Source organism: Pagrus pagrus (genome assembly GCF_965226575.1).
Source record: "Pagrus pagrus genome assembly, chromosome: 10".
Lineage (NCBI taxonomy): Eukaryota > Metazoa > Chordata > Actinopteri > Spariformes > Sparidae > Pagrus > Pagrus pagrus.
Window position 1 is genome coordinate 8,329,400 of NC_140194.1, and position 27,262 is coordinate 8,356,661.

Here is a 27,262-nt window from a genome sequence, read left to right on the forward strand (position 1 = left end):
ACAGCATAATGGATAGGATTATGCAGAATACATGATTTAGCAAATCCTCGTATCAAAAGTTACATTGCGTGACAGATGGTGCAGGCGTATGAGATATATCCCAGCTGAAATCAAACGCAAAAATGTTGTGGCACACAAGTTTAAAGTGTATCGTACCTGTCAACTGTATACTGTGTATTTTTGTTTGCATGTCTTTCCCCAACAGTTTTCCATATGGAAAGTCATTTCGGATCTGAAAAAATTCTTCTGGGCATAAACTTGGAAGTTGGTTGTCACTTTGAGACTAAGCGATCTCCCAGACTATGCTGTTTAATGTCCCCCAGCTCTTTCCCTCCTCTGATGATTCACCCTGCTGTGTGTCTGCATGCCCGCCTGTCTGTCTTTCAGTCTGTCGCGCTGCCTCCTGGGGCCCTGATTGAATAACTAATGATTAATATCAACACAGCCACTGCCACGGCGACTGATTTACCACATTCATTGATCCAGACCTTGAGATGTCATGAAAAAAGGTGCAGATTGAACCGCAGGCAAGGTTTTGTGAGACTAAATTATCTGAGGCTGACACCCAAAATTCAGTGCGCATCTGTATAATATACTGCCCCAGACAGAGCATTACACTTCCAGTTCTCAGAATTAGAAATCTAAACCGTTATTTAACCAGGTGTGTTGTGAAAAATAAAGCCTAGGATTTTATATGTATCCACACCTGGTTTCTGCCTAGTAATGACAATTTATTGGCCCATGAGCAGCTTCATTTGAACAGTTGGGGATTAACTGCTTTTCTCCAGGGTGTTTGCAAAGCAGTTGCTGAGCAAAGATAGAGCCCTTTACTCAAACTTCTCTCTGCCAGATTTTTCTAATTCCAGAAATACAAAGCAGAGACTTTTTGGATACAGGTTTCTCAACATCAGAGCCACACGGAGGCAAGCCATCACTGAGGGTAGCTGTGAGTTTTGGTAAATATCAAAAGTTGGATTTCCAAACGAACATAAATAAGAAGTTGATTCAGTCCATCTGTATGGTTAGAAAGCAAGCTGCTGCAGCCTTGAAAAAACATGTGCACCCACAAATAAGATGGAAGCTAAATGTTTGTGACTACACGTCTTGATTGCGATAAACAAATTATGACTCATCGTTCGACTCAGAAGATGTAATTGATTCTTTCTTGTCCTTTCCAGTTCTTCCCTGAGTCACCTTATCAAGCAGTTTCTGCACCGTTGTACGAGGCAAAAAATAGATTTTGTCAACAGTGTCGTCAGCTCTGATATTCACAGCCCAGTCGGCAGGATAAAATGTTGGCAGTTCAAGTTTTTGCAGAGCACCGATGCATTCAAATTTGCACGTGTCACGGGCCATGTGCCATATTGACACTGTTTATGATTTGACTGTCATGTCAGTAGGTGAGGGGACGGTGGTGGAGGTACAGGTGAGAAAGCTGTAGCTGCGTTTCAACATTTGAAAGTGAGAAACCGCTGACAGGCGACCTTGGGATTCTTGACAGGAACTTGGGACATCTTCAGCCGTGTTCGTGGCGACCAAAGCAGATATTTTAAGCCAAACCATGATCTTTTTCTAACCCTTACAAAGTGATATCTGTGCATGAAGCTAACCAGATCAAAAGCAACGTGTCACAAGATAAAACTGACAATTGAACTCAAGGAAATGCAAAGTTTCTACATATTCCAGGTGTGCAGGAACGTACGTTGCCATCATTTATTTGGGGTTGATTATTCATTCAACACGTGACTCTGTTTTGGCCTCCACACATTCCTGAAGGTAATATCTGACTCTTAAGCTACTGAACGTGCCACCGTTTCTTTTCTTCTATCCCTTTGGTGCCCGACAGGTAGGATTAGACTGGAGCTTTTTTTTTTTTTTTTACTGAAAACAGCCTGCCGCTGCATCTGAGAAACCAAAGTTAATGAGAGTGATGAGAGTGAACAAAAACACTGAGCTGAATCACACTGAAATGCTCCGTACAGCTGAGGGGAAAACTGCACAGTCAGGTGAGAACTCCTTTGGGTTCTTCACCACGAGTGACCCCCTTTACTGTTATATAACAGATACCCTGGTCACGGAGGTCGCTGATGATCCACGTCAGAATTGAAAAATAATACAGAGGCCTGTATTAACGATATCATGCATCACGCCAAAGGAAAAAGCCGAAGAAAACAACCTAAAGGAGTTCATTTCAGCATAACTGATTAATGACTATGTTCTGGGCATTTTATTTCTGGAGTTTGCTTGCTCCACGCCTCATCTCACACGTGAGCGTTTTTTACAATGAGACGTCAGTCAGTCAGTCTCGAGCAGTCCAGAAGTTTAGCGAACCCTCGGTTTGGTTTGGACAATTAATTTCATGAGCATTGCAGTTTATATATTTGTATGCTGCACAGATTGCTCTCTACCTCTCGAGTTAATTCTAGCAAGCTCAATAAAATCTTGTGTCGTGAGCTGGTAGAAATCTTAATAACGGGCTCTATGGTTTGCAAACACATTTTAAGCAGGGAGAAAATACAGTTCACATTAGTCCCAGAGGAAAGGCTGCAATTAAATGTAATGTAGCTGATGTTATTGTTGGTGCAAAAAGAAAATTCTTCCTTTTTGAGATCTATGAAAAGATATTTCTACCTTTTTTTGTTGCGTTCAACTGTCTAGTGGCTTTCAACTCAAGTACTGTTCTTTGAAAGGTGAGAATCATCTTGATGGTAAACTGAGTGTGAGGGTCGAGAGGTGTGTCGAGTTACAGGATGGATTACTGATACGGGAAGGATCATTTTAAAAGCTTGACTATTATCCCACATGCACTTCCTTCTCCTGGCTGTAGTAATCTTACACGTGCCGCTTGGAAATATGCACACACACACACACACACACACACACACACACACACAGACAGAGTCCTAAAATTGAAGACTCCACAGAGAGGGGAGAAAGTGCCTTAAAAGAGGTTAAATGACATTACGAGACAACTCAATTAGATTATGAAAGATATTCTTAACTAAGTCTGAAACTCAATGATCTGTAATGGGAGTCCTGTGGCTTATAAAAGCCCTTCCCTGGAATAATCAGTCTCTAAGTCTTTCTCTCTTTTACTCACTCACACACGACGAGTAACACACACATACGGAGAGACCGAGACGCCACCGGTCGCACTTAGATCTCTGCATGCAATCATCAGCCGACTGTGGCAGCATGTGAGAGTGCCCTGCTACTTTGTTTGAATTTCAATGGCCAGCCAGTCGGCCAGCCGGAGATTTTAGCTCGGAATTTATCAGGAAATGCCACATTTATCCATTTATCCACCGACTCAGTCTGAATGTGTTCGTGCAGCCCAACGCGAACGGCACAATATGCGAGTCCTGGGGAGCAAGCTGTATTTGTCTCTTCTGTGTGACAAATGGTAAAAATGTACAGGTTTAAATGAGGGATACAAAATGAGAATCTTTTCTGCGTACTGGAAATTTATAGCTGTGATGCCATAGAGAGTATCTGTACCTGTCTCCCTTTAATTCTCACTGCTGCAAATCCATTTTTTTACTAATGTCATCTTAATTTCTGTATATGTACGTGTACTTAATTTCATCTCTCCTAATTACATTCATTCAATGTGCTGTTAACTGCTTTGATAAAAAAGGAATTAATTGTTGTTTGGAAATTGATTGAACTGTATTGCTTCAGGCTTTACTTTCGGGACCCTCTTGAATAAAGGATGATGCATCTAAAGGGACCGAGATAACACGTCCTGCTATTTACCATATGAGTCATTCACATGCATGACTTTTAACATATTCAAGCCACTCAGCTAAAGAAGGCTACACACTGAAAGACACGCTGCCTTTTGGTTCACGAGCATTTGTCAGTCTTTTCTTTTTCCAACACTCTCTCACACACACACACACACACACACAAATGCTTTCACGCCGGCATGAGCAGCCCTGACATAAGCCATGTTCTATGGATCATTAGCCTCATGTATGCTGTAGATCTCACGCTGCACTGAGCGAGGGTCAAGTCGGCCACTCAGTCTGTGGGCAAGTGTGTGTGTGAGCGAGAGAACGTGTCAGCGTGTGTTTGTGTTTTGCAGTTGTCCTTCTGTGTGCGTCTTTTTGTTAATGTCCACAGTTTCAGTCTTGCCGTCCATCCATCTGAGCTGCAGATGAAAGCAAACTTCTTACACTTCATCTCCCTTTGATGCTTCTACAGTGGCTGTTATCACAGAGTGCTCTGTTCGTGTGTGTGTGTGTGTGTGTGTGTGTACTGTATATGCGTGTGTTGTGTCAGCATCAGTGCACAGCGTACACAGTGTGCATGGCAACAGAAAATGTCGATCCCCGTGTATTTTCTGCTTGCTCCATAAGTTCCCCCCTAATACTGCATCAATGGATTCACAATTACAGTAATCTGCAGCTCTCAGTCGCTGCTTTCACCTTCACTCACTCCTCTTCATCACCCTCGTGTCCCTCGAATCTATCCTCCACTCTCTATCTTTCAAACTCTGAATAGCAGAATTCTGCCACTCTGTTGTAGCGTTTGATCAAGAACAGCGACAAGGCTGGTGTGTGTATGCATGTGCATGTGTGTGTGCATGTTAATGGATGAGAGTGTGACTCGATTGTGGGCATATGCACGCGTGTGTGTGCGCGAGAGAGGGGGGAGAAAAGAGATTAGTAAGATTACAGAGGCATCTTTTTACAGACTCTGTGCTACTGTGGTGCCATCTCCTGGTGGGGAAGCACAACAGCCTTGACTTCATTATACAGCAGGAGCAGGAGGGATGGCTGGGACTTAACACATTAGCATTCAGAGCACTCAGAGGGGCCTTCAAAGAATGTCAGATTTAAAACCTGAAGTAGAAATGCAATTCATAGATTAAAAAAAACATTTAATATAGTGACAGACGGCATAAAACATTTCAAATAATTGCTGAAATTGGGTTTAACAGTTAGCATATTGGATAAGATGACATGACATTTATACTGAATGCACATCATACAGAGAAAATGAGACAGTACTGTACAACCTGTGGAGTATAGCAGCTTGTAGCATCTTTGAATGCACGCACATCCGCAAACATTTTCTCACACGCTTACCGACATAATATAAAGTCGGCTCGATCACTTACACCGCTTAAAAGAGGAGATGTGTTAATTTGTTTCCAGGGCCATTCAGTCATCTCACTGTAGCATCCATCACAGACAACGCAGTCACAAAGGCCATCTCTTCTTTCCCGTGACAAAGTTTGAAGTGACAGACTTTGTGACGCTAACGTCGAGAGTGGATTAGAATTGGAGGTCTGCCAAGGTCTGAGTGTGGGGAGAGGATAATTCATTCAGCACACACACACACACACACACACACACGCAGAGACGCACATACTCTCCCTCTGCAGTTATTGTTTTGCATACTGACACTGCTGCAGAAAGAAAAAAACATTGCAAACACACACACACATACACAGACACGCATGATGAATTAACACACAGGTTTAAAGGTGCAATATGTACGATTTTTAGTTGAAACCATTAATAAAATGACTAAGATTATCAGCAGAGTGTGAGGAAATGGCAGGTTTGAAGTTATGACGTCTTTGTGTTGTGCTGCAGAGATATCTACTGAAGTTAGCATGCTAGCCAGTTAGCCCCAGCCTGTCCCAATCCAAAGCGCCCCGTGCTAGCGGCGTAAACACAAACTCCCACGGTGCTTAACTAAGCTAACAGCAGCTACAGTTAGCCTGGTGATATGCTGCCCCCTGTTTGTTGGTCCAATTCTTACATATTGCACTTTTAAGGAAATATTAGATTTTGTGTAGCATGAGTTTGTGTATACACATGAATGTTACATTTTCTGCTTTCGTCAAATCCTAAATGGGCTGACCAGACACACATTCCTTTTATTAACACAGAATGCAAAGATCATATATACAGTCAGTGGCTTCGTTATAACATTAAAATACTAAAAATTGAGTTTATTTGAGTGTTTCCGTACAGCTGACATCATTATGAGACAGAAAGCTGAAATGTAAATAACACACTGTACATCATTTATCTGCCTTCCACGACATTCATTCCTCTTGTCATAGATCTATAAGACCCAAATCACCTTCAGAGTGTCACAAATACACTCATTAAAATACTATGTACAGTAAGGACCACTTTATTTAAGCCCCTGGAGATGCTTGGTAAGAGTGCCCTTAACATCGCCCTCCCACTGGATAGTTCTCTAAGTGGCCCATTGATGTACTCTACCGAGGGGGCTGCTGAACCACTGCACTTTGGTGTTCAAAAACATTCAAGTAATGCCAGGAATCAAGATTATTCACATGCACACATACCACTCTGGTGGATTTGCTGCCAAAATAAAACCATGAAAAATGGATTAAGACCAAATGTTTGTTTGCCCGCTCTGCTCCCGAGACATCCTTCTTTGTTACTGGGTCCCTTCTTTTGCTAGTAGCTGCTTCGGCAGTTCATTTCCTATGTCTAAGATTTGAACAGTATCAATTTTTGACTCTTCATAACGTATCAGTACAACGTCTGATTATGTAGTGTTCACAGTGTTTCCCCCATCCATTCATCTGTTAAACGTGCATCCTCAGATCAGATTCTTATTGATCTGTGGGGCTATGTAGGTATGAACGACATAGATACCAGGTGTCCTGAGTGCACTGTTGGATTTTACAGAAGTAGAGGCTGTGGGTTTGATTTAGTCCCCGGATTCTGTTTTATTCTCTACTGAGTCTTTAGACGATTTCAGGGTTGGGGTAATATTTGAAGACCTTGTAGATCCACTGTGTATAGAAGGGCACGTTGATGAAGATGCCAGGCTGGTTGGCCCGAGCGCAGCCTCTGCCATGGACACTCACTCCCACAATAACCTTGATGTCACCGTCCTGACACACGAGAGGGCCGCCGTAATCCCTCTGCAGGAGAAGAAAGAGATGGCACATTTTTCACCGTCACTGGCTGAGAAATGGCGATCAACACTGTTTGCATTCATGACGCCGTTAAAAGAAAGCAAGATACGTTGTCACAGCACCAGCTGTTTCGTGAACATAGACAGCTCTCTTCCAAAGCTAGAAACCACAAAACCGAAGCTTTGAACGCTGATGAAATTTTGTGCAACAGTCTCCAGCTGCTCTATTTACGACGGACTGGATACTAAGCCCACGGATTCAGAGAACATTTGTTTGAGATTTGGATCTTTGGATCAAGCTGGGCTTTGAAAGCGCTGCGTTGAACCGAGGCGCAAATACTCGCATAAACTCACACTGAGAACAATTACTTTAGCCAAAGGTTTTAAAGGCCTGTTCTTGCCTACCAACATATGATCCAAACTCGAGTGTGGAGTTTTCATTCTGGTCGCTGAAAACACCTCACGCGGAAAAAATAATGTTAACGAGTAGCAGTTTACCTCACACACTCCCTCATTCCTCTTGCCTCCTGCACAGATCTTGGTGTTGGTGATGTGGAGGTTCCCTCTGTGCATCTCTCTACACCTCTCGTTGCTGACGATGGGCAGGTCGACCCCCTTTAGGACATCATCGTGGCCGGTGCCTGAAAGAGATCCAGATTGCACTTCATTGCATCTGTTCTGGTTTCGCGCATGTAACGCAAATGCCACTATTGTATTGTTGAACTGTTGAGCTGTCTGATTGTTTGTTGGTTGGTGGTTTTGTCAGCAGGATTACACAACATCTACAGAACAGATTTCCACGAAGCTTAGATGGAGGATGGGTCTTGGCCCAGAATAGACCCGGTTGACTTTTGCTGCAGGTACGGTTATGTGTATATATATGATTGGTTTCAAATTTAGAGTCATACAGGGATATCTAGTTTGATATTAGATCAGGAGGGGACTGTTGGGCCTTGGCGGAGTTATGAGTGCCATTCTAGTTTAGTAATGTTGCATAAATATAATATAGAGCAGTATCATATTCGGCACATTTCTATTATAAGGAGCAAGGAGGAATGTCATGGCAATCATGGAAATGTTTAACTTATTAAAAATATAAATCTTCCGTGATCCCATCTGTATATCAAGCCCCCCAACAAGCATTACTGACCCAGAGTTGAGAAACATATGGCCTAAGCTATACAGCAACCAATTATTTAAGAGAGGACTGTGTTATAAAATACTTTTGCACCTCCACCTTTTATCATCTTGGAAAAAAGAAACTCCAGGCCTGTTGCAGGAGAAATACATGTGATATATTGCAAACCTGGGGAGACCTGGAGAGTAGATCTGGATACAACAGCTGTAGTGAAAGTAGAATACAGAATATCAATACCTTTGGTCTCTCCCCATCCATACATTTTACATAGTCGTCCTTCTGGGATGGAGCACCCAGCCACAGGTAGCTGAATCGTATGGACATTGTCTGCAGGAAGCGCGGGCCTGGAGAGTACAAAGCGTGATCAACATCACACATATGCACAAACATACATCAGTATATCTTTGAGATTGTTTTTCCAGGCACTCACTTAGACAGCCTTATGAGGGCTAAACTGGAGCCCTCAGGACCACATATCACATGAGCTATGCTGACTTCCTGTCTCTTGGACCAGTCGGGAGCGCCCTCTCGGATATCAGAGACTCCAAGCCACACCCGATACTCGCTGAGGTCCGGAACACTGGAGAGGCACGAGACAGTTTTACTACTTAATAAAATATTCCACATTTATCAGGATGTGGACGCATGCGAGCTCCGGCTGATCAGGACAGACAGTAGCAACTAAACTGAAGAGAGTCGGTTAGGTACTTCTCCGTGGATACAGAAATACATATGAACTGAAGTAACTCTTACATCTAATGCACTGTGAATAAAGGAAGAGTTCAAGGTTCAAGCGAAATGGCATTAAGGGCATTGAGCAGTGACGTTACTGTACCATGAAGAGAAGCACTGTCTGTCGGTGAGTACCCACTCCTCTCTTATTAGTGAACCCCCACACCAGTGCATGGACCTGAAGAGAGCACGAAACATAAATGGCACATTTAGGACAAATCTAAGACATTAAAATATGTAAAACACAGTATGTGAACTCGTGCTGTCATTGTTAAAAACTGTACATTGCTCAAATTTGAGCAGAGGGAAATGCAGCAGTACTATGATACAATACAGTGTTGGTCCAGACTCACAAAAGCAATCACACAATCACATCTCTAACTTTGCAGAGGTAGTGGTGCAGGACTGAGCGTATACAGCAGTATATGTCAGTATCAGAGTCGACAGCCATGCTAAACGTAAGATAACTGGATTTCAGAATTCTGTTTTATTGCATTGTTTTGACAAGGCGTAAGATTTTTATACATTTTGCCGAAGGGCCAATGTCAACCTTCAGAAACATTTAGAGCAGCTCCCAAATGTAGCATAACTTCCAAAAGCTTACATTTAATACATAATTATTCTACCGCTGTGTCGAGAGGTGCCCCGCTAACAACCGTCTGTCACGTTAGGGATTATATCTTGTAGAAAGCTACTGGATGCTGGCAACTATAGAGGCACCATTGTGTCGCAGGGTTTATGCTCCATCATCAACGCTAGTTCGGTGGGTTATTTCGGCAGTTTAATGTGAAAGTAAAAAACGCTCTATGGTTGATGAGGAGGGTCCAGGAGAAAAGGATCAACTCTTGCTTCGTTGGACCTTCGGGGGGACAGTGATCTGGCCTGATCTGCAAACAGGTGAATTATGCAGTTGGGGAATCTAATGTTAAACGCCATGAGACCAATCACAATTCCTGCAGCAAGTTTACAGGTTTTCCTTTGTGGCCTTTAATCCTATGCTGGCTCCCTCAGTTGGCACTCAATCGTGCAAACTATGAGAACGCCTGATCCAAACTAACTGTATCTGATGTAAATGTGAGCTTTGCACAACTCTCCTTAGTCTATTTAATTTATGACACAGCAGATTATGAATGTATAGCGTCCATGCTGCTACAGTAATGATTCAAAACTGAAAAAGTCTCACAGTTTTTCAAATGTTTTGTGAGAATGTGTGTGTGAGCATAGTGGCGCAGCATCTGAACACTTCCACTGAAGATTTTATGAATTCAAGGCCGGTCTGGCGAGATGTCCTATTGTTCTTCTTCAGTGGTAGTGGAAAATGTGTAGAATATTAAAAGCACCGCCGTACCCTTTCTGTATGCTGACCATCCAGCTGCCGTCTGATATGCCCACCGGACCTCCTCCCACTATCCTGGTTCTCTTATGGACGAAACATCCAACGGATGACAGCTCACCTGGAACGTGGAAACACACACACACACACACAATACATCTCACGTCATGTAATAAACATTTGTTTTATGACGTAAAAGTGCATGTAATATTGTGATTAGTGGTGACATATTGTTTACACAGTAACAACACAAGAGGCACTTGAGCTGCTAATGATCCGACATAATATCATCATTTAAAAACCATGAACAGTTAATGTAACGAGGCCAGTAATTAAAGTAATTGTTGAATAAGTTCATATATCACATGAGTGTAATTCTGACTCTATATGTCAAGAGATTAAGGGCTTCGTCATCTCTTCTTGTGCTTATATGTGCAGAAGAATGAGTCACACCGACAGACCAACACACACTCCGATATACACACACACACATACACAGAAACAGATGTCACCATGGCAAAATAATATCCTGCATCATGCACCATAATAGCTGGACATAAAAGGGACTCAATCAGGACTCACTCTGCCAACACCACTACTTGCCTTGGAGGCTATCAAATACAGATCAGCAGCTGAGCCGCACTCAGAATCGGACAGACAAAGCTGACGGAGACACTCACCCAGTGGAATGGAGTTCTGTGAAGCATCACCTGCACGGAGGAGAGGAGACAAACGGGATCAGGGAGTATTAAGTGCTACAAGATAAGAGGCGACCTCACACAGGGGGGTAATTTTCATACAGCCTCGGCCACCTCACTTCACGAGGCAGCTGGATTTGCGAGATCACGTGATCGCGCAAATCCATCTTGTCAGGCTTCAAGCTAATGCGCTTGTGGCTGAACACACAGTGGTTGGAGACAACAGACTGGAGAGTAGAGATGGATTTATCAGCTGGCTCTGCTGGTGGACGGTCTTTCCTACTATTGATCTGATTGGTTGAAATTAGCTCTTGATACACGGTGATAGACAGATGGTTTGTCGAATTTCCGGCCAAGATTTTGTCAAAAAATCTCTCTTTTTCTGTTTGTAGTGGCGCCTCTCCAGATGGTTCTGTGCAACAAACCAAACATCTGGAGGTGCTTAATTGAACGAAACAAGCGTTAAAGAGGTCATATTATGCTTTTTGAGTTTTTGCCTTTCCTTTTTTTGTGTAATGAAGCATTTTTGAGCATGTAAAAGGTCAGCAAAGTGAAAAAGCCCAAAAGTTCACACCAAAGAGGAGTTACTGCTGCACTGCCTGAAACACCTGGTTTGGAGTCGAGCCTTTACTTCCGTAACTTATGTGCGTCACTATGTAACGTCACACTACCTTGCTCGGCATGACCCGCCCTACTCTGCCTCTGATTGGCTACATCCTGCCCGTTAAGCAATGCGCATGTGCAACTCTCATGAAAGATTGAACAGTTCGAGATGTCTCACTCCGTCGCTAAAAAGGAGCGTTCAAGACACGGTGTGAAAAGGGGTGCTGCAGCAATGCAGCATGTGAGAAAAATAATAATAATTTGTTTTTTGAAAATTAAAATATGTAAAACTATTCTACTAGGACCCCCAAATAAAAGTATGAACCTGAAAATTAGCATAATATGATTTAGATTTTTATAGCTTCAAGTCAGCAGCTGGTTTCCATTCATTTCTGTACAGTAGGAAAATCAATTAGCTCACTCTCATAACCCTTTTACGATATTGTGAACATCAAGTTTAATTTGTTGTCCCCATTGCGCTTTACGTGACTGCGCGGCATTACCTCACAAAATTAATGAGGCTTTGCGAAGATGCCTAACAGGCAATCATAATAAAGTTTCCAGACAGCAGCAATGTTTGTTAAATTATGAGATGTGTTGTAATGTGTAAGCATTGTGTAGCAAATGGGCTTAAACTTGCAAAGTCGCTGTTGTGGTCATCAACAGCTGATAATAATATTCTGTAAAAAAACAAAAAAAGTTTTTTATTGGCCAGAAGAACTGTGGATATCTGTGTAGTTTTGATTTAACGACACCAACACAGAGACATGATCGAAGACACAGGCAAACACACACACACACGCACACACACACACACACACACACACACACACACACACACACACACACAGGCAGTCACGATGCCTCTGGCCCTCGGTCCATGTGGGAATAGTTAGAAGGAAGGAGCCCTCCCTTGTCTTCCGGATGAGTTGTGAATCTCCTCTGACACACACTGACCTGCGGGTGTAGACAGATCTACACACTGCGAATAAAGTGTGTATTCGTGTGTGCGCGCGCGTGTGTGCGTAAGCGAGACAGACCACCAGACGGAGCGCAAACATTTCTACACACGAGTTCCATCTTGGATCAGGAAGTACAACAAACTTTCAATTTCACAGTCTCACAGATTGTTTTCCCCTCACTGTGTGTGGTTGTGTGCGTCTGTGAAGGTATTGCGTGGACACGTTTCCATTCACTCACATGGTTTTACGTGGCAGTAGTCCCAGGGAATGGCAGAGTTGTTGGTGTAACACCAGGGGCCATGTTTGTCTTTATCAGGGTTTCTGCAGTAGCCTCCCTCCAAGCCGGCCGTCAGCACGCCCCTCTCGCCACTGGACAAACACACAAACACAAAAGATTCAATAACTTCAGACAATTTTCCAAACAATTGAAGGGTTTTTTCTCCTCCCTTTTAGCAGATAATTCGCCTGTTGATGAGACTAAAGGATTTGCGTGTGATTTATAACTATTAGTCAAAGCTGAACGAATTTAGCCAGATAGGATCTGGACAGTGGGACTACACAGCTGTGTAGGCTCCGTCTCCCCGGACCGAGATAAGAAGGTGATCTGCGAAGGAATTACTCACTGAGACAATACGCATCCACCTACTCTCACATATTTAATACATGCTCATGCAGACATATCCCACACATGACGGCGTTCTCATGAGAATTTTAAAACCAGGGAGTTCTTTCCCACACTGAATTCAATGACCAATAAGGAGTAGGGTGAGGAAAAAGGGAGACACAGAGGGATGCTGGGTACCAAATCTGTGTTGTGAATGTTGTATTTCTAGCAGCTAGCTCTCGCTGTGACTCCCTAACCCTGACTTCTGACCCCTGGGCAAGAGCCAAGCGGTGGAGCTGATTGGCTTTGAAGTGTTCGTGCAAAGGAGGGGCTTAGGGTCAGAGGTGAGGAGTGAAGTGTATATCCCCCAGCCAAGTTATCACTGGGAGCCATTCCTGCTGAGTTAGGTCATCTTCAGGGAAACACTTCTCCAGCCATTAAGAGACATTGGAGAGGCTAGTCACGGCACCCGCAGGAGCCGTTTTCTCCTTTGAGAAACAAGAGGCTTGACTTGATCCGTTAACAACAATGAGACTTAACTAGAGGTCAATAACAGGGCGCCTCCCCGTACTAACCAGCGCGTCTCAGGTTCGCACACATGGTTCTCGAAAAACACAGGCTCATTCGCCTGCACTCTGAGGCTGTCGTGCACAAGCTTGTATCACAAAGACACGTTCGTTTCTCGTGCTGAAACCCACGAAATCTGCATATTTTCCGCTCATCATCAGCGGTTTACTTTGATCCAATTGTGCTTTCCAAACCAACCAAACTCTTTCAGCGCTCTGATGGGTTACTAGAACTGTGTGACATCTTGATCTCTATGTTAGGCAGGGGCACTCAGTCTGCAGTTTATTGATGGCGCGGGTCTGTTTTGTACATCATAGCAGAGTTTGGGAAAGTTATTAGGTTAGAAAGTAGCAGGGATCCAGTGGGCCGACCTGTTGCTGTGGTCTCTCCAGGGAGCACAGGGCAGGTTTGATCTAGTCCTCGACTGCTCTCCTTGGTAATTCTCTCCGAAGCCTTCGTAGCAGTCTGTATTTGGACACAAAGAGTAGAATAAAATGAGACAGGCGTTCCAGACACTTACTTCATGTCTTTGCGAACAAGCAGCTTTGAACAAAAACATGCACAATAGACAGTCTCAACATCACTGAGCCTCTACAAACCTGCATCGCCACCACAATAGATTTTGTGAATATTTTGACATACAGCATTGTTGCACTACAGACTAATAAGACTGAGGAATACTCAATTCATAGGCAAAAGGATAAAAATAACTTTCTGAGCTATTGTGGTTGACATTGGATCTAGAATATGCAGAGCTGGGAACACAAAGAAAGTCGTCATAGAAAAACCCTGGTCATAAATGAGGTTTTGAAGCTGTCTGTCACCCCGCATCTCATTTCTATGTGGGAATGTATTCAGTCCTCAAGGGTAGACCACAACGCAACCTCAGAGAGGGTTTATAATCCCGATGGCAGGGCCATATAATCTCACAAGACATATCCCTGAGATCCCTTGGGAAATTTGCATTTGTGTACTCAGCCATAGATCTACATCTTTTGCTTCGAAATCTCTCGCTACCCCAGAAAGAATCCCATCCAGAACTAATCCGTCCACTCCATCTTTCACTGTCCAGTGAGACCTGACGATCCTGAGCTGCTGTCAGAGTTCGTTTATGTGAGGCGCGGTGGTCAGTCCTTCCCACAGCCCTATATGGCTTCAGCTCTCCGCAGGGACGGAGACAAAGTGGTTACAAGCCAATGTGTGTGGTTACAGGGTCTCGTGTGAACTCCACGGTCCACAGAATATGAAAATGCAGAATATTACTCTGCTTCAGATGTAGAGAAAATCAGCTTTTCTCTTTGCTGTTTTGAATGTGTCAAATAAAGCCGTTGAGTCTTACCGCTGGGCTTGTTTTGGGCGCCGCATTGAGGGATGTTGGTGCAGAACATCACGCGGACTCTTGGGTCCGTCGTGAAGCACCAGGGGAAATCTTGGCCATCTGGATTCCGACAGTAGTTTTCTCTCAGGTCTCTGGAAAACACAGAGAAAGTCATCCAGTAATCTGCTATAAGTGCATGCAGGTGGGTGTGCGGGTGGATGCGTGTCTTATGTGAGAGTCTGACTCACTTGCAGGGGTAGGCTTGAGGTATGAATGTGTGGTTATGGGGATACTGAGAGTCCCAGCGTTGGCAGGTGAGTCCAGTGGGCACCAAATCTACTGTCCCTCTATAACCCTCTCCTCTGCCCTGGTAGCACTCGGTTGTTTCCACCACATTGCTTTTAGGAGGTGTTTCTGGAAAAGAGTAAAAAATATATTAAGCGGTGGCTGACATTGGTCAAGGTAACAAACGTCTTTATGTTTTCTTACATAATGCGAGTGAATAACCACAGTAAGGTCTTAACATAGTTCTTCAGCCTTTTCCAACAACCAGACCTTATGCATGTTTTATAGGGCAATAAAAGACAAAAAAACAACATAGCACTTAAGAGTCGAGATCTTGTGGTGCTACAGACCAAACATGAATGGTGTTTCAACATCCTAAAAAGCAAGCTTTTATATTTCCACATTTGCTAGCCATGCTACTCTTTTCTGAAAAACATCGCTCAATGGCCTTTAAGGCACTAGTACACAATGAAAACACTGATGAAATATCAGATGAAAGCATATGCTATAAATGGAAAGGAACATTCAAAAGACAATGTTTGCTTACACCAACTGAGAAAGCATTTCAAGGGAGAGTTCAGCCCGTAACCAAAAATACATGTTTTGTACTTTTACCTGTAGTGCTTTTTGTCCATCTCGATTGTTTTGCAGTGATTTGCTGAGATTTGGGGATACTGGCCGCTAAGATGTCTGCTTTCTCTCAAACATAATGGAACATGATGGCACTCAAAATGCCAAGATAATACATTTGAAAAACAGCAAGGTCTCTTCCCAGAAAACCTGCCCCAATTACTCAAAATAATACACAGACCTTGTTGTGTGCAGCTCCACGTAGGACCTATTTTCTGTCTTATTTCTACTTAACTGCACCCTCCAACCGTATCATCACACCCTATCAACTACGCTAGCTAACCTTACAGCTCAGTCGAGAAGGACGCCATTAATGTTTACATCCTGCACTATTTTCTGTCTTGTTCCTTCTGCGAGGGGATACAGTTGAGGGGTGAAGTTTGTTTTTCTAGAGAATTCGGCAGATATCTGCAAAACTCGGCACCAAAGCTAGATGGATAAACAGCACTATGGTTAGAGGAAAAAATGTATTTTAATTCTTTATAACTTAATTCTTCTTCTCTTATTTCCTTCAAAATACACAAATATTGAATGATGGGTAAATGCAGGAAAACACACAGACACACAGGTAGCCTATCATCCCAGTGGTGTCACAATTGGCGATCCCCAAATTCTCACATGTGCTTGTACCAAAATAAATAAGGATATTTATCAAAACTAGTCTGGTTTGCTGATTTATGCTGCTATTCTGCACGAAAATGACAGAGTCGCTGCTTAAAGCCAAGTGTGGTTGCAATGGTGGATGGAGAGATGTGGGAAACAAAGACTGAACTGCAGGGAGAGTTGGAGTTAGGTGAACTTTGTGAGAGTGCGGCGAACTTCACATGAACTGTGGCACCGCGCCGAGACCTTGATGAACCCGACTGTAGATTACATAATAACACTCGGGCATGCATGGCACACCATACGCTTGGTGATGTGCCACCATGCATAACATTCTTTTATTATTTCTCCCCCTCACACACGTGATGTAGAGGTCCACTGGATTTTATCGCCCAACTGTCGGCACCAAATGGTTCGGACGGGAACAAACTGAGACATCAGTCGCTCCACACTCTCAGGTCTCATGAAAGTTGCTAATACATTCCTTTAGACAATGATTTGGCACTGAGGAAATGTTCAGCGTGAGTGTCTTTGACGTGATGAATGGCTCACAGTCTCGATGTTTTAGCCACCTGCTCTCCGCAGAATAGCTCACTCTGTGGGTTATGAAGACCTACAGTATAATGAGGCAGATATGGCCCATAACTGGAAAAAAAAACAAGGCAGGAAATCCCATCTGCTCTGTTTCTCTCTAGAATGGCTGCTCATTACACACAAGTCACACAAGTTCATTAGCCTGAACATTGTGCATGAGTGTACCCGGCAATGTGCAAAGCTGCAGATCTTCAAGACTCTAACACAGACATTTTCTGCCCATACAATATGTCTAAAAATAGACGTGCACTAGTTGTGACAGTAAACAAAAGAGCAGGCCTTCGACAAAAGAACACTTTGTCTCTCCGTCTCTTGCTCTCTCCTCTCTGCCTTGTTTTGATTAAGACTAACTGGGTCGTAAACTTGGTCTGTTCCCAACAAACTCCCATATCAGAGACCCAGAGAGAGACTGAGAGACAGAGAGAGCGAGAGAGAGAGCGAGGGGGCAATTTTTAGAGGGGAAAGAGCAGAGGGGGGGAGAACAGTGAATCACTGGGTCCACATGGAGGAGTGCCATCTAGTAAACATGGTGCCAGGGCTGCTGATGATTTTAGCAGGCAAACAGGCCAGTCACAGACTCAGGAGAGAGAGGCCGAGCCCAACAATAACACCAGAGCTCTCTCTGTTTTATGTTCTCGAGGACCACAGTGGCTGAATCACTGACTCGTCGCTGATTATAGGTCGTACTTCGAGCGTAGTGTATCTGCTGCTTTAAGTGCAAAGACACGCGAAACACAAAGCCAGACGTGACATGTGCACCTCGCTCTTACACATCAATCACACTGCTTACGCTGAGTGTGCGAGGTGTGATGAAAGCGATCTGCTTGTAGTGTGTGTGTGACCCTCGTGTTGTGTCTGTGTGTGTAACGGGAGGTTAATGCAGAGCAGTAACTGATCCCTGAGCAGTTTGACCGCCACACATAAGAGCTGGCATAGAACAATAAACAGCAGGCCAGCGGCGCAAGGGGGAAAAAATAAACATTCTGGCTATTAGAGAAGACATAACAGAGAGCCAAGCCTAAGAAGGGTGTGTGTGTGTGTGTGAGTTTGTGTGTGTGTACTCTTTACTATCAGCCAATGAAAAGGAGAGGAGTGGTAAAATTAAAGGAACGGGAAGTTATAAATTCTAGTGAAGTCAGTCACACTTCACGGGCCTGTGCCGAATACAAACACACCCAATGAGAATTGCTAATGCATTCAACCACAACACAAACAAACATGCACACAAGCTTACCACAAACTTTGATGTCGCAGTACTCCCAGGGTGTGTTTGGGTCCGTTGTAAAGCACCAGGGTCTGTGGCGTCCGTCTGGGTTCCTACAGTAGTTATCATCCAGGCCTTTGTCAGGGTACCTAACACAAAGCATGCAGTGTAACAACCTTAGTGTATAGACAACAGTACATATACTCTTTAAGGACCCATAGCACAACACTCTAACTCTGAGGTAAGTAATAGCGGCAGAAAACACTAATTGTCACATCAGTCTCAAAGCCCGGAGGTAGAATCATGTTTTCATTTTCCTTCTGAATCTTTGGGAGAACACAACAGAAGTGGAGAGACAATCCACCATCGCACGCAACAGAGGCATTAATAACTGGAACGGTGCGAGGACTCCATCTGCGAATCTACTCAGAGCTCAGGGGAGCGAGGGAGATAATAGGCTGCGCCACTACAGGTGTTCGACAGTAAGTCATCCCAAAGTCCCACATCCCTCCAGGCCTCCAGCTTCCAGGCGCGCAGTATCAGGCTGTGGGACCCCCTCTCATTACATTAGTGCTATGAGCAGTCTGGGACCTCGTTTACACAAACACTGAGATGATTAAGGATGTGTTAACGAGTCCCCACTAATCCAGACCACCTGCCGTCCGAGTATCTGGAGCGCTCTCCTGACGCGGACGCACGCGCACACAGCAAACACGCACGCGCGCACACAGAAAGACCATGCGAGGAATACTAATGCGGACCAAAATATACTGGCTCTTTACCATAGGTATACGCTTATCTCAGTCTGCTTCGTAATCTACTGAGAGCTTAAAGGAATTTGGGCCAATTAAGTCAAACTGAGGAGTTTTCCCAGCGCAGTGCTGCTAAAAGCGCACAATTACACACTGGATTCTGATAGCATTCCTTAAGGGAAAGGCGCACTGGTGGACTCCAAATCACTTCATCTCCAGAGTTAGTCATAAGAAATTACTTCACAAACTTATTACTGCAAAAACTATCGCTATTAAATTATGCATCCGTGTGTGGGCTTAAGTGTGATTCAGCATGCTCAATTTAGATGCTGAGTGATGCAGAATGATGTGCGTGTATGAGTGTGTGTGTGTGTGTGCGTTACCTCTTCGGGTGATACAGGTGTTTGTGTGGTCCATCCAGGTCCCAGCGCTGGCATTCCTTCCCACTTTCTGTGTGGTCCATTGGTCCTCTATAATCTTCCCCATTACAGTTCATACACTCAACTGTGCAGCAGCAACGCACACATGCACACACAGACACACACACACACACACCGAGCAAGAGCTTAGAGAAACATGGAATGAATCTATCAAAAATTCAGTATCCTCTTTTCGCTGTTTCAGTGGCTTATTTCTCGGAGCAAAAAAAAAAAAAAAGGACCTCCAACCAAATCCTCACGAGTGCAGAATGAAACTAAATCATTATACTTTCAGTAGTATAGTTACGGGCTGACAAGGCAATAAACTTGGATCATCCACTTTAATACATTTCAGGTCGTAATTTTATTCCCCTAAGTGGTTACGCAACATTTTGCAATAAAACCTTTCATAAATACTTGTTAGGTCTGCTTTAAGTTCAGACATTATGTATAAACACACTTAATAAATGGAAGCGCACATTATGTGTCACACTAATGAAGGCGAGGCCCTCTTTGACGTAGAAGAGGCACCATTTGTTGCATGGAGAGTAGCACACACTGTCAAGCGTAAACAAAAGACAGCATGCAGATTAAAAACAGATGTTTATGAGTCCACTGCTGTCATGTCGGAGCACATTTAATTCCACTGGCTGAACGTGCATGTGTGTGTGTGTGTGTGTGTGTGAATGTTTCCTATTACGAGCAGCTAATTTTTTGGAGAGACCCTTCCAGTGATTTTCTTCTGAATGAACGCAGGCTTTCCATCAAAAATAAAAACTCATTATCTCGGCTGTACAACTTGTGATAACCCGGTGGGACACCATATGTGAGCTGGAGAGCAAGAAGGATTCCCATCCTGTCTTATCAACCCACAGCCTGGTTCCTCATTACTGTGAGCTGGTGTCATACATGCAGAGGGAACAAGCCCTCTGACAGCATGAATCCCCGGGGATTAGATAACAGAGGTCATTATCATCCCCTTCTCCAGGAGTAGGTCGGTGCCTACTCTGGTGTCTGACAGTAATATCGTGTGATATAACATACAGGCTGAAACACTGGTGGGAAAGTATTTTTCTGTCATCACAACCAGATAATATCAAATTGTGTACTCAAACGCAACAGTTTCCTCCTACTTCTGCCACACGGTTGGACAGAATATCTTAAAAATGTATTTTAAGGAGACGACAGGGGATTAATATCCTCTAACATTCCAGCACCAGCCTCTTTAGGTTCAAACCATGTAAAAAAGCTGAACCTGATGGAATGAGAGAGGACAGCATAAACTGAACCACACACCTGGAAACAGCTGCAGCTGGCCTCAGTGCCCCACACACACACATATATGCACACAGATGTAGAGCAGAGCACACTTAGAGCCAGCGTTGCTTAGTCCAAGGCGCTGTGTGATTGCCTAATTTTCTGCAGCTCATTTCAGACCATCAAGCCTCAAATGGTGAAGCAATTTGCAATGTGAAATGGGCATTATTTTAAGATGAATGCCTGCTCAGAAGAATACTTTGTGTGGGCGTGCGTGTGGCCTACCTTGCGAACACTGTGGTATGCCGCACTCCTGGTGTCTGAGGTGCGGCCGGGGGTCAGTGGTGAAGCACCACGGGCCAACGGTGGAGTTGTCCGGGTTGCGACAGTAGTTTTCTCTGAGGTCCATCTTCCTGAACCTCTTTGACATGAATCTGTCAGAAGCAGAGCCGCAGTTACACAAAGAGACACAGGTACAAAGACCCGTTGGCAAATGTTTCAGCTAGCATGCAGAGCAAACTCTTTTTGAAAAGCCAAGGCCACAGTTTCTCTTGTGTCCTTTTATCTCTGGCAGAATTACAAATCCTCTATTCCTGCTGCTTAGTTCTGACGGCTGAAACCTGCCGCTCAACATGACCAGTGAAAACTAACAAGCGCAAAAAGTAACTGATGGCAAACGCTCAAGGGTCGAACCGTCGATGACATGATGTTATTAATGAGAGAAAACATGTAGAAGCAATGTTAGTTTTCCATGAGGCTGGTTCTGAACGTAGTGTAAACACACTGACAAATGACTCATATCTTCTACATCAGGCGAGCACATGGCTGCGGTCATCGGTTACGATGACGGACCTGGCGTGTTCTTTGAGTCAAGCGGTGTTTTTCCACATGATGATGAAAAGATAAAGTTTGTTTGACTGGAGTGGGTAATGACAGCGACAGACATGAGAAGGCCTTTGCTGTGCAATCAAAAAAGAGGAGAAACCTTTCACTGATAAAAACGCAATTTGTTCTTGTGTGTGTGTGTGTGTGTGTGTGTGTGTGTGTGTGTCGGAGTCAGTCAGAGTTTCCCATGCCTGTAAGTCGACTGATAAAACATACAAAGCGCCTGGGTTTAATTACCTGATCTACAGAGACGTTAATAGCAGTCTGATAAAGCAGGTTCACAGGGGGTACAAACGTACACTGCCCTCTTTGATTCGTCTGCTCACTACAAAGCCTTTCAAAGTCATTTAATACCGCTGAGTGGAGGGGAGTGAGAGCCAAGGATGTAGAATAACGTTCAAAGATAAGAAAAGGTCTTAGATGAAGTGTCATGGGTAATGTTCCCTGACGTTTATTAATATGTGAAACAAGATAAAATGTTATCCTTAATTCACTGGTATGTTCTCCTCAGGTCTCCTCAGTGTTTTTCCAACATTGTCCTCCCTTGACACAAAATATTGCACTGCGTGGTCAGAGTCTTTTCGTTCTAATGAAGATGATGGTAAAAGATAATTCACTGTTAATATATGTTGAAGAAAACCTCTGAATAACTTTAACTGGATTTCATTTCATGTGATCTAGTAATAAGTGGAGTCTTTTGTCATGCTGTCTTGTTCCATGACGTTTTCACCTAAAGGAGACATATTATGCTCATTTTCAGGATCATAATTTTATTTTGGGTTACTACTATATAGGTTGCACTGTGAAATAGGTTTACATGCTTTAGTGCTCAAAAACACATCAGTTTTCTCATACTGTCCGGTGCTGCAGCACTGTATTCCATCACTGTCTGAAATGCTGTTTTAGCTCCTGTCTCTTTAAGGCCCCCCCTCCCCTCCCAAATACCCAGTCTCCTCTGATTGGTCAGCTCACACATGCCTGAACCAGCACCGCTTACAACAACAGAGCCGCTGTGCTAAATCAATTCTTACATGCCAAACTAGTCGCTAGGCATAAATTATGCGAATGTGTGACGTGATGACGTGGTGTGATGTCAAAAAGTCACGGAATTAAGGGCGGGACTACTGAAGAGGCGTTTAAGGAGCAGTGGGAAAGGGAAAAAAACATAAAAGCATAATACCTTTAAGATTAACTACATCTATAGTAGACTGCAGTGCTGTAAAGTAACTAAGTACATTCACTCAAGTACTCTACTCAAAATAGTACTGTCCCCTTCCCCTTCACTACATTTATTTGATAAATTGAGTTACCAGTTACTTTACAGATTCAAATTATTATTACAAACTATTATCAGCCAATATGATATGATATATTATCATTATATATTAAGCAACACAAAAAAGCAAATGAAATTATGCCGGACTTTAACTTGTAACAGAGTATTTCTACACTGTGGTATTGCTGCTTGTTTTTGTAGCCTGACTATGAGACTAAATCCTTTGTTAGACATGTTTGCAAAGGATTAATGTTGTTATCTTGTTACTTACCAGGCAATTACTGAAGATCAGCACCAATTTACCTTCCATAATCTTTGAGAAGGCATTGCTTCACTTGCATCTTTTCTCTAAACTCCACTTAATTGGCTCATTTTTCTTTTGGGAGCTGCACTGTATCAGAAAGTATGCCAGCATTTTGGAAAATGAGCTTCAACTAGGAATTTAGCTGGGGGATGTACCTGCAGCTTAGGCTGCATATTAGATATGATCCTAATCCCAGTAAAACACACACACGTGCGTGCACACACACGCACATACACACACACACCTAGCACCTAGATAAACAGTAGGGGCACAGCAGGAAATGATCTGTGACTCTGTAAAGCGTTACAATGAGGTCAGTTCTGATGAATGACTGCTCCCAGGGGCCTAATCAACCCCTAATATATCATACTCATATACTCATACACACACGTTCAGACTAGCCCCTAGCTACCAGCTAATTGCAGCACAAACAGGCTAATAGTAAGACGCATCTTTGGAACGACTTTGACATTGTGGTTAAAAAAAGTACATCGTATGCTTACTTGTGTTCATGAGGGATGGGAGAGGCCCAAGCCTGGCACAGGATCCCGCTCACTGTCAGCGACCTCCGCCCCCTGTAGCTCTGACCTGTACCCACAATGCACTCCCTAACATAGTCTGAAAGAGAGACGGAGAGAAAAGGGACCGAATGAGAGTAAAACAGAGCGAGGATGTGGATGAGCCAACAACCTGACCGCCTGTGTACACGGAGCCAGTATGGATGATGAAGAAAACAGACAGAGGGAGATGTTCGGCTATAATGCGGGGCTTAACAAGGCCACAACAATGCCAAAAGCCGAGTCTGTTTTTCTAATCTTCTGCAAAACATTTGGACCCAGTCAAATAGGCTACACAGCTCGCATGTTCACTGTTGTGGCCCGTCGCAGTCAAGTGGGGTGGGGGTTTCCCATCGTTTACACAAACACTGCTTAATGACAGAAAATGAACCATAATGTGCTGCGACACAATAAACAAGACAATGGTCCTTGCCCTTCCTTGACTTTCTCCCGAGGGATTGCGAAGCACGAATCACTCTGAAAATGGCCAATTACAGAGCTATAAAACCCTGCCGCACATTTTAAACTAACTAGAGCATGTCTGTGATTTGAAGTGACCAATGCAGAGTTTTTCTCTTTTTTTCTTTCTCTGATGGAAATATATGTTGACAGGAGGGGGACAGAAGGGGAGGGGAAGTGGAACAGCAGAGGGCACCTTTCTTCTGATAGAGTTGGTAGTTGAAGTCCTGCTCGCTCTGAGCTCCTGGTGAGTTCCTGTCGAACGACAGCCACTGGCATTTCCTGTTTTTATGATCATAGAGGAACGCTCTGGAGAATAAGGAGGAAAGGAAAGGAGGAAGAGCGAAGTAAATAGTGGTCAGTTTTATACAACTTCTTGACACATAAAAGTGACCCAGGATAATTAACAATCCTGTTGCATGAGCGTGCAATGCAGTCAGGAGGCCTGCTTAACCAGACGGACGAGAGATCATTATACCTCTGAAAAGTTAATTAAAGACCTTGCGGAGCCACTACTTAACTCTCTCTGTATTTACAGCAATTAACAGTGTGGGAGAGCTACCTCACCTGCACCTGAAGGGGGAATGCTGTGAGTAGAGACATACCTGCAGGTGAAGGGGAGCCTCCTGTTGCGGCTGCAGGCTTTAGCACACTTGGCCATGCTCAGCTTCCTGCTTTTGGTCAGGTAGGAGGAATCAGGAGGTGTCACAACCAGGCGTGTACCATCAGTCTTCTGGTAGTCCTGGAGCGCATTTCTTCTGCCCTCTGATACATAATTACATAACATGGTGATGAACACTCAGGGACCTTTACACAAGTTTGGCTGGCACGAGTTAGAAATAGGTGGACAGTCTACTTTATAGTTTGTTAGGTTCGCCTTTATCTGTACTGTTTTCTCTTAACATAAGGAATGATGGACTTATTTTTGTTCACAAGGTGCTACACAAGTTAGATTATTATTATTATTATTATTATGAAATATGCACACAAACACACAAGCAAACCCTCCTCCGTGGGGAGGCAATGTGATATTCTGCTAATGAGTCCGCTAGACTGAGAACAGTGGGCAACTGCATAACAATGTGTGAATTAGTCTGCTTTAACTGTTATTAATCTACAGCACCTAATAGGATGCACAGTCATTTATCACTGCCACACACACACACACACACACACACACACACACACTTTGAGGGGACTCAGGGTGTGCTGTGTCTCAGATGATTGCAGGTTCTCTATAAAATCAAAGAGCCAGTTAGACATTTACATTTAGACAGAAAACTCACGCCACCTACTTGTTTCCCGTCCACCCACCTGTTTCACCCCTCTGCCTATATGCAATTCAGTCGATTCAAGAGCTTTTTTCCTTTTTTTTTTTTTTTATCAACACAGAAAACAACTGTTCTTTTGTTTCTGTTGGAAATGTGCCCACAGAGCTGTTCACTCTTGGAATAAACAGATCAGGACGACAGCTGAACCCAGCGCTGGTGTTGCACAGTCAGTGTTTGAGTGTTTTTTTTTGGGGGGGGGGGGTGCAGTGAACAACCTGAGGATCGCACAGGACCAGAGGCATCATGTTTGTCCGATCCGCAACTTGAGTTCACCGGCTCGGCAGTTTTTTTTCCCTCTGCCTGAGTGCCTACGCGCAATGAGGCGCAAAATCGCACTCTGTTAGGGGACTACAGGATGAATGAGCCGCTAATTTGATTTGAACACGGGTCATTTTGCGGGTTGCACCTACTCACTTTATCATGGAGAGGATTTATCAGGCGATCCAGTCAGATAATGTATGTCTTAATGCGTCCCTATGCGGTGGTACTGTATGCGCACTACAGCAAGAGTTGAGAGGGAAAAAAAGCCTCTGCTGGATCATCAGTACTGGCAAAAGCATCGTTTCCATTTCAGCCCACAAGCTGCTTATTTCTTCAAGGACTGGCAAACTTGTGAAATGTTGTCAGGACACTTAGAGCACACTGTCTACTTAGAAATTACACGCGAAAAATCTCAATTTTTAGAGGAGAATTCAAACATCCTCACATACACTGTAAAGACTCATGCTGTGTAGGGATTGACGTGATATTACAAAGATAGACCACAGCAGAAAATACCCCCAAAAAGTTCTGATAAAGCTTGTACTAACTCGTGTTTGACAGCCACGGTGCGCAAAACCAACCCGTTCAGCACCATCTCCAGCCCATCAGGGCGCGAGCCGAGCAGTTTGTGACTGATTCTCGCCCAAACTTACCGGAACAAGAGATGATGAAGAGTCCGAGAATGATCTTGTAAATCCACATCGCCGCGTCACAGAACAACAGCTTCAGACCCAAATGTGTTCAGAATGCTGCCTGCTGCGCTGTCTGTCGGACTGCAACCGGGAGATGTTGCTTCCACCACTGCACAGATGATGCGTCTCCTCTCTAAGTACTTCCTCGCCTCCCTCGTTACCTCCCTCCCTCCCTCTCCGTGCGTGTGTATGACTTTATCGCTCTCTCCCTCTCTCGCTCCTCTCGGAGTGTCTCTCTATCCATCTGCGCCCCCGTCCATTTTTCAATTAAGCGCTTTTTTATTGGCCTCAAAGTCACATGCGATATTGCTAAAGAGTCTGTGCGTGTGTGTGTGCGTGCGTGCGTGTGGCGAAAACATTTTAATATCCTTATCAGCACATGATCTGTATGTAACTGTATGTATCTGTCATAAGGCTATAACTGTATGTTCCGACCCAACAACTCAGACTATAAAGCATAAGAAAACATTGAATAACAGATTTTTCTCTTTCTTTGTCTAACTTTATTCCACCACCAGTGGCGGACTCAGGATGCTTGAGGGGCCGGGGCGAAGCAAATTAAAAGGGCACCAGCTGTATGCTGTGGGGCCAAAGCGCGAAAAAACGGCACTGAAAAGGCACCCTACAATGAACTGTTCCATGTTTTCTCCACTGGCAGGGCACCCTAAAGGGTACCCCACCACGTCTCCACTGGAAGGGCACCACAATGGGCACCTTGTCAAGCTTTCTCCACTGGAGGGGCATCCTAAAGGACACTTTATCATGTTTTATATAGGAACATCCAAGAGGGAACGTTCGCAGCGTTTTTTGACCAGTCCACTAGTGTCCCCCACCATTGTTTTTTCCATCTATACCATTCAAAACATATAGAGATCCTATTAAA

General features: G+C 43.9%; 1 protein-coding gene across 1 annotated transcript; it reads right to left on the bottom strand.

The window, feature by feature from the left end:
* Positions 1–4,907: 4,907 nt before the first annotated feature.
* Positions 4,908–26,476, bottom strand: hgfb (hepatocyte growth factor b). Its single transcript, XM_084363774.1, has 18 exons — positions 26,341–26,476; positions 24,701–24,860; positions 24,292–24,404; positions 23,583–23,697; positions 20,900–21,048; positions 19,322–19,442; positions 18,217–18,335; positions 15,119–15,284; positions 14,892–15,022; positions 13,924–14,017; positions 12,620–12,750; positions 10,799–10,828; positions 10,134–10,239; positions 8,889–8,963; positions 8,484–8,633; positions 8,291–8,397; positions 7,414–7,556; positions 4,908–6,922 (listed from the first exon to the last, which is right to left on the bottom strand). Exons 1-18 carry the CDS (start codon positions 26,387–26,389, stop codon positions 6,743–6,745), a joined length of 2,139 nt encoding a protein of 712 aa, XP_084219900.1. The 5' UTR covers positions 26,390–26,476; the 3' UTR covers positions 4,908–6,742.
* Between the last annotated feature and the right edge of the window lie 786 nt (positions 26,477–27,262).